Source organism: Myotis lucifugus, unplaced genomic scaffold (assembly GCF_000147115.1).
Source record: "Myotis lucifugus unplaced genomic scaffold, Myoluc2.0 scaffold_3265, whole genome shotgun sequence".
Taxonomy (NCBI): Eukaryota; Metazoa; Chordata; class Mammalia; order Chiroptera; family Vespertilionidae; genus Myotis; species Myotis lucifugus.
This window is the reverse complement of record NW_005874313.1, coordinates 8,278-16,944: the sequence shown is the minus strand read 5'-3', so window position 1 is coordinate 16,944 and position 8,667 is coordinate 8,278. Positions and strand designations below refer to the sequence as shown.

At 43.6% G+C, this 8,667-nt stretch overlaps 2 protein-coding genes across 2 annotated transcripts in view; one reads left to right on the top strand and one right to left on the bottom strand.

The window, feature by feature from the left end:
* The first annotated feature begins 3,592 nt into the window (after positions 1-3,592).
* On the top strand, positions 3,593-4,496 carry LOC102428378 (interferon omega-2-like). The gene has a single exon (XM_006108721.3). The coding sequence runs from the start codon at positions 3,593-3,595 to the stop codon at positions 4,178-4,180; it is 588 nt and encodes a 195-aa protein (XP_006108783.1). The 3' UTR covers positions 4,181-4,496.
* Positions 4,497-7,175: 2,679 nt separating this feature from the next.
* The window catches only part of LOC106695814, a 3,943-nt gene continuing 2,451 nt past the window's right edge, over positions 7,176-8,667 (bottom strand). The window contains exon 4 of the mRNA XM_014450699.2: positions 7,176-7,429. Within this exon, the coding sequence (XP_014306185.1) occupies positions 7,234-7,429 (196 nt within the window). The 3' untranslated portion in view covers positions 7,176-7,233. The remainder of the gene's footprint in view (positions 7,430-8,667) is intronic.

Sequence of the window (8,667 nt, the reverse complement as noted above, 5' to 3'; positions counted from 1 at the left end):
GGTTAGAAATGCCACCGTTCTTTTCTGTTGAATAGCTGGCACCTTGGTCAGGTCAATGCCCGACCCCATGAGAGGAAGCCCGTCCTCATCCATCTCCTCAGTTGGCGGGCACCCAGGCATCACCCACACACCCTCCATTTTTTTTTAATGAAAAGATTCTTCAGGATAATGTTTGATTGAAGACATTGGCCAGTTAGGTTCCCGCTGGCTCTTGTAACTGATCAACAGAAAACTATCCAGACCTGGATAATTATAGAACTTTATTTTGCGTTTGTGGAAGAGCACAATGCAAGCATTTCTGATCAGAGGACTCTTAAGCTTGGCTCATGTGTAAACAAGGATTGTAGGTCATGGGCACCTTCTATTTGGAAACTTGGCCAACTCAACGTGTGCCACCAAATTTTTCTGGGAACTTGATTCTATTCTACCCAGTTGTACAGAGAGAAATTAGGGTAGATCACAGGGGGTGTTTTCAAGGACAGGAATGTACTGGGCACTATCACCTATGCTCCCAGCAGCTGGTCTGAACCAATCTAGGTGATGCACTGAGTGCAAAGAGTTGAGAAGTAGCCTCTGATCTGGTGAACATGGAACAGGAGACAGAGCACATCTAGGAACAGGAAGGAGATGAAAGTCAGCAGGGGCTGGAGAACTGGGCAGAACAGAGACAGGTAAAGCCTGGACTGGAACAGGCAGGCCCTCAGGAGGGGAACACTGGGAAGGGCCTGCACTGAGGCACCTGTTTCTGCCGATCCTTCTGGTTCAGAGGGAGAAGATGGAAGTGGATGCTGAGAGCAGAGCTCTCCCACAGAGACGTGGCCAACAGCAGTGTCCCCAGCACAGGGAATACCCCCACAGCAGCCTGCTGGGAATTGGAGGGACCACGCTTACTCCAGTGCCAGGGACAAACTTGTTTCAATTGTCAGAAAATTCTACTATTTAAAAACTATTTAAAAGGAATGTAGTCTACCTTTCCTTAGAACTTAATGTCAGTCAGTTCTATGGACTCGGACCACACTGGTGATGTCATACAGAACAACAGACAGCAATCCACTGGGACATGAAGTAGAACTTGGAATCCGTTACAACCCCACCCTCCCTGCTCAGTGCTCTCATGCTGCAGCCTCTCCTTGGTGCATAAATCCCATGTCCTTTACTATCCTTGTCATCTGTAAACGGGCCCTTCCAGACAAACGGTTATCTCAAGCTCCTTAAGGGTTTGACCTTGGATTCGTGGTACCTTCCAAATAATTCATCGCTCCAGATTGATACTGCATGATAGTGGTATAAAAAAGTTTATTGGAAATAGGGACATTGAGAAGGTTCAATGAGCCATTTCAAAGCTCTTAGAACAGTAGTTAGACCATAGTGAGAATGCAATAAAATTTTATCATTTACTGTAAAATAGCAATATAATTATTTAAATTAAGAGCACACTCTTTTAGGAGCATCCAATTCCATTGCTCTCAAGTCCAGATTTCTCAAGGCCATCTTCTCCGTAGCTGAGTGGATTTATTAACTACATCGAGCACCCAGACCACGGTTAATGTCCACGATGCAGCCACGGAGGGTTCCTGGTCCAGCAGTGGGGGTCGAGGTCTCAGGCTGTTGAGAGCTGGTGGCTGTGAGTCTTCCCTTCTGTCCTCAGAGCTGATCGCATGTGGATGAAATGACAGGAAAGGACGTGGCTGGTCCCTGACCCAGAAGGTCCTCCTGTTTGAGCCTCTGGCAGAGGCAGCCCACCCCTGCCTTGGAGGAGCTCAGGGCTGGCTTCCCCCTCCCTCTGCCACAGCACCAGGGCCCTGTGTGGCTGCAGTCAATTCTGCCAACTGACACTTGGTCCTCTTGTCAGCAGAAGCCACTCCCCTTCTTTCACATTGTTGACATGCAGAATTCTATTAGTTTTAATTTTGCCCACAAACAACTGTCGATTTTGCTTTCTGGGAATGTTGAAATGAGAAATAAAAAGTCTGAAGTCGTGATAATTATAGAGAAAAATGGTGAAGTCCCTTTGACTTTCTTACTTCCCTTTATGTGAACCTCAGGATGAAGCAGGAAATCATGGCAGAGGAGCAACACAGACTGTGCCCAGTAAAACACTATGTAATGACGATGTTGTTATTTACATTTACAATGAAGCATCATGAATAATTAAGGAAAGAAGGCTGTTTCTCACTGATTTGGTAGCCTGAGCCTCACTGCCCTGCATCATGAGCATGACGGAGATGGGTGAACAGAGAAGCCCAGGAGAAATGCACAGACTGAATGAACAGCTGCAGTTCACCAGCTTCTGTTCTACAAGTTTCTATTGAGAGACGTCATTGAATCTCCCGTGCCCAGCTGAGGAATCCTGAGCATAATGTGTGAAATAATTTAAATAGAGAATTTAATAATAGAAGCTGCACTTCCAAATAAAAATTATTGGCCTCCTGAAGATCAATGATTGTAAATGGATACCTAATTCCACCATCTACTTAGACAAAATAAACTTTTGCTGTCAGCACTGACGGTTTGGGACACCACTGACACCTGGGTGCTGGCTCAGGAGAGGAGCCAGTCACCACAGAGAACAAGGGTCCTTCACACAAACCTTCCCAGGGGAGCAGGAGGACCCTGATGATTATTTGGCAACAAAAACACAAGCCCCTCCACCTGGGGAGAATTCTAAGGACCCCAGGATGGGGTGAGCCTGCACTCTTGTGGGGATTCCCGGAGAGGCTGGATTGAGGACACTGTCATTCCAGAGGCAAAGGGTGACTAGAGCTGATATCAGCCTCGTGAATGGGGTGGTGCTGGGAACATATCATTATCTTGTTATGAGAATCTCCTACAGCCCCCAGCAAAGAACCTGGATTCCTGCCGGGTGTATTGGCACAGCCTGAGAAGCACTAACAACCAGTTACAAATGCCGGAAAGAAATGGCAATGTCTAGAGTCCTGACCTAGTGGCCCCCGTGAAGCATAACCACAGGGCCCTGCAGGAATGGGATCTAGAAGAGAAACATCCCCGAAACACAGTCACTAATAACCTCAGCCTCTGCAGTGAACACAACAGTAAATTACACTCAGTCCTTGGTTCTAAAGAGCTTATTTACCACCTGAGTCTGGTAAGTACCTGACAAATTACACAAGCCCACAGGGATGAGGGAGCCTGGCTCCCTGTGCGAAGTAAGCAGGGCACAAGGTTGCCCAGAGTCACGGCGCAATTCTGTTTCTAAAGCAGAGAAGAGCAATATTTATGCAATAAACACATATGTATGTGCATGTGTGTAAGTATTTACACACCTACCTAAACTCTGACTTTAGGACAAAGACCTTTTCATTTGACTAAGTATCCTCATGGACTGAAACATCTAAAGTTTATTGGGAATTTAAAATAGAAAATTAATATTACAGATTGATGACATCTCCTTAGACCACCTAAAAGAAAACAATAAAAGGAAGGGAAAGTGGAAAGAAATGTTTAGAAAATGAAAACCGTTGTGTTCCCTATTTAAGGGCCATGCTTAGAAAGAAGGTCATTGCACAACTTTTGGCCCAAGGTTGTTCTCCAGACGCCCAGCTCAGCCAGGCCAGCAGCACCTCGTTCGCCCATGGCCCTCCTGCTCTCTCTACTCACCGCCTTGGTGGTGTTCAGCACTGGCCCCGGCGGAGCTCTGGGCTGTGACCTGCCTCAGGACCACATCCTGCTCAGCAGGGAGAACTTAGAGCTTCTGAACCAAATGAGCACAATCTCCCCTGTCTTCTGTGTGAAGGACAGAAAGGACTTCAGATTCCCCCGGGCAACGGTGGATGGCAGCCAGGTCCAGAAGGCCCAGGCCATCGCTGTCCTCCACCAGATGCTCCAGCAGGTCTTCAACCTCTTGCCCACAGAGAACTCCTCTGTCACCTGGAACACGACCCTCGTGGACCAACTGCGTTCAGGACTCCATCTGCAGCTGGAAGCCCTGGAGGCGTGTTTGGTGGAGGAGATGGGAGAGGAAGGATCTGCCCTGGCCATGCAGGGCCCTCCCCCGGCCTTGAAGAGGTACTTCCAGGGCATCCATCTCTACCTGAAGGAGAAGAAATACAGTGACTGCGCCTGGGAGGTTGTCAGAGGGGAAATCATGAGATCCTTCTCCTCAATAACAGCCTTGCAAGAAAGACTAAGAAATAAGGATGGAGACGTGGGATCCCCCTGAAAGGACTCTCAGGGATGAATGTGCCACATCACGGTTGCACATCTGTCCTGGGTCATGTCCAAAGGCTCTCACATCTGCTCTAGTCACAGAATCTGTTGAATTTTACTCAGGAAATCTGTTGTCAGAGTATTAAGTGAGAAAATGTTAGAAAATTCAGTTCCTGGGTCAACGGTCCCTGATAGGTTACTGCCTGAATGGTGATTTATTGTTATTTGTTTATTTATTTATTTATTTATTTATTCTTTCATCTTATATTTCTGTATTTATATAACCAATATTTGCTCTTCTCTTGTATTAAAATTTACAAAACTTGTAACTTTTGTTATGAAATTTGCATTTTGTTTTATTCAATTCTTATCAAAGAAAACTTCTTGAATTTTTTAAATCAGAAAACCTAAATCCTTATTTTTTTGATCTATCTCAAAATAGTACCCTTTTATTAAGTCCTTTAGAACAGTTCCTCCACTTCTCAGAAAGTGCCTGTCCAAAGCTGGCAACCCATGGGATTGAGAAGAGTCCTGGCAAACTTGGAAGATGTTCAGGGATAATGTCAGAATTGTAACCGATTTCTATTCTGTCAGCAAGGAGAGGGTGGAACTATCTGGGAGGAGTCCTGTAGAGTGAAGAAGAAAAGATATACGGTATTGGTTGGCTGATACTGGCATCTGGTCCTCTTCCTACCAGTCTCCCCAGTCCTGCTGTACTGGATGTATTCATTCCCTTCCCTCCTCGCCCTCACTGCCTCTAGTTCTGTTGTGGTTTCCGCTTCAAGGTTTCTAAACAGAAGAAAAGCCAAAGGGAGGGAGCAAACATTGAGTGGCTGCTCTACGCTCTTCAAAACTGTTGTAAACACTTCTGTCTCTAGGAGGGCGCTGATGTGTGCTTCTGGGCCCTGAGCAAAAGCCAATGTTACAGTGATGACATCGATGCTGAAGTGAAAGGAATCAGCCAAAATCACATAACTGCGTGTGCGTGTTGTGTGACTGTCTCAGAGAGCAGGCAGGGAGATCATTGTGGGAGGATTTCTTGAATCTGTGCCTCAGATGATCTAGCCAATGCTTCAGTTTGCTTTTCAATAAATTGTGGGTACTATTTTAACATATCTTTATCCTTTATCTTTCTCTCCGATATTACTCTACTTCATGGACCAGTTTAGCAGAAGGAGAAAAACCTGGCAATTCTCGACTTTTTCCTTTGATTGCTGATCACCTTTCCAATGGTAGGATCCCTGCTACTTGTTTGCAGATTTAATGGAAGTCAACTATGTTACCTTTAAGTTACAAAGAGGTTTTTCCGCCACTTTGGAGTTCTGCTGGTTAAACTGGGACCATCTGGGCTGCTGCATTTATGCTTCTCTACCTCCAGGTACATTTTAAGGTGAAATTCAGGGTGGCCGGTGGTTGACCGAGCCAAGTTGACACATAAAATTAACCATCACACAGACTGTCCTGGAGAAAGGATGCTCTGATGCTCAGCAGCCTCTTTGTTCCTGGGAAGAGGGAAACTCCTAGAATGTTAAGAGCTTAGACTATGGAGTCAGAACTCCTAGATCAGGGATGGCGAACCTTTTGAGCTCGGCGTGTCAGCATTTTGAAAAACCCTAACTTACCTCTGGTGCCGTGTCACATAGAGAAATTTTTTGATATTTGCAACCATAGTAAAACAAAGATTTATATTTTTGATATTTATTTTATATATTTAAATGCCATTTAACAAAGAAAAATCAATAAAAAAAAATGAGTTCGAGTGTCACCTCTGACACACGTGTCATAGGTTCGCCATCACTGGCCTAGACCATAGGAGGTGCTCAATAATGTCATTCCTATATTTATTATTTAAATTGATTTTCAGAGACAAAGGAGGGAGACAGAGAACAACCTCAATGTGAGAGAGACATATATCGGTTGGGTTCTGCTTGCAAGCTTACTAGGTCTGGGACTGAACTTGCAACCTAGGTCCATGCCCTTGAGCTGGAAGAAACCCTTGACCTTTCCACGGGTGGGTCAACACTGACCACTGAGAGACATCGCCCACTTCTATGTCATCTTGAGTAGTAATGGTATTTCCTAGTAGATGACACAAGGTGCTGAATGGATTCACTAATCATATGAAATGCACATTGAAAATGAGTAACATCCATTATTTCTCTAGAGAGTATTAGTTATTGGGTGTTCTTAGTTAAATTGAGTCTTTTGTGAGTTGATTGATATGATTGCCATTCCTTGTTCCCAACTGATTACATCTGGGAAATAATGAAACCATAATCATGTGGCTGGTTTTGCAAAGCTGAAGGTTGGCCGTGGGACAGAAGTTACTCTCCTTCATCCCCCAGCCAGGGAAACAGCTTTGCTCTCTCCCTACCCCTACTGTACGCTTCATCCTCCCTGTTGCTATAAGTTTTGTTACACTGAATTTAGCTAAATTGTCATTTTTTTACTCCCAGGTCAGCCCCCATATTCTATTCAAGGCCTTCAACTGGTTAGATGAGGTGGACTCATATTAGGGGGAACGATAGCTTTTCTCAGTCCATCTACTTAATTGTCTATCTCAGACCAAAACACCCTCACAGACACATTCAGAAAGTTCGACCAAGTAGCTGGGCACCTCATGGGCCAATCAATTGAAACACAAAAGTAATCATCACAAGGATCTAAGATAAAATACTGTAGCGGCTAGTGGAGTTCTAAACCTGTATCTCTATAACCCCAGATACTCTGTATGAATTGGGTTATGTCATTTCTACCTGGCATAAAGCCACCTGGGAACATTCTCTGCAACACCCCGTGAGTGATTTAAGGGTTTATTTTTTTTCCCTTTCTTTTGTTTAAAAAATGTCCTGGGGTGACACTGGTTCATAGGGTCATATAGGTTTCAGGGGTGGATTTGTTACAAGATCTGTATATTGTACTGTATGCCCACCACCCAAAGTCACATCCTCTTCTGTCACTACAAGTCCCCCTTCACTCCCAACCCTCCCACACCATCCCTCTGGCAACCACCACACTACTGTTTGTGTCCATGAGTTTAGTTTGACATCCTACATATGACAGCACCTAGTGCTCAGCTTTTTCTGCTTCACTTATTTCACGTAGCATAATATTCTCAGGAACCATCCACGTTGTCCCAAATTTCAGTATTTCATCTTTTCTTATTAGTATTCCATGGCATCTATGTTCCACGTCTTCTTTCACCAATTCTCTATTGAAGGACACGTTGGTGGTCTCCATGTGTCGGCCACAGTGAATAATGCTGCAATGAACAGAGGGGTGCGTATATCTTTGTGAAACATGTTTTCGAGTATATACACAAGAGAGGGATTGCTGGCTCATATGGCAGCATTTTGTGGGGAAATCGCCAGACTGTTTTCCATAGTGGCTGCACCAATATTCCCAAATGAATGAGGGTTCCCCTTACACACTACTTCTCCAACACTTGTTATTACTTGTCTTACTGATAATAGCCATTCTAACTGATGTGATGCGGTGCCTTGCTGTAGTTTTCATTTGCATTTCCCAAAGTGCTAGTGACATTGAACATCTTTTCATATATCTGCTGGATGTTTGTATGTCTTCTTGGGAGAGACTTCTATTCTGGTTCACTGCCCATGTTCTAGTTGGGTAGTTTGTTTAGTGTTGAGTTTTATGAGTTCTTTATATAGTTTGCATATTAAAGCTTTGTTGGAGCTATTGTTTGCAAATATTATCTCCAGTTCCTATGTTGCCTCTTTGTTTGGTTGTCAGATTCTTTTGTTTTTCAGAAGCTTGTTAGTTTGATATAGTCCCATTCCTTTACTTTTTTCTTCACTTCACTTGCCTTTGGAGTCAAGTTCATAAAATGTTCTCGACAGCCAAGGCCTATACATTTAGTACCTACGCTTTCTTCTATTGATTTTATTTTTTCAGATCTTCTATTTATGTATTTAATCCCTTTTCAGTTAAGTTTTATTCATGGGGACAAACTGAAACCCAGTCCCATTCTTTTGCATGTGGCTTTCCAATCATCCCAGACCATTTATTGAACAAGTTTTCTTTGCTCTATGGCGTTATATACCAATAATCAATTCTCAGAAAGAAGAACGAAACAAACAATCCAATTTACCATAGTGTCCAAAAAACTTAAGAAACCTAGGAATAAACTTAACCAGGGAGATAAAAGTCTTACACTTAGAAAACTATTGAACAAAAGAAACAGAGGAAGGTATAACAAAGTGGAAGAACATACAGTGTTTATGGATTCGTAGAATTAACATCATTAAAATGTCCATACTACCCAAAGAAATCTATAGATTCAATGCAATCCCTACTAAAATACCAACAGCATATTTCACAGATCTAGAAGAAATACTCCAAAAATGGATAATTAACAAAATAAAACCTCAAATAGCCGCAGCAATAGTGAGGAAGAAGAACAAACTTGGAGGAATAACAATACCAGATATCAAGTGATACGGCGACAGCCACTGGTAATCTTAACAGCCTGGTACTGGC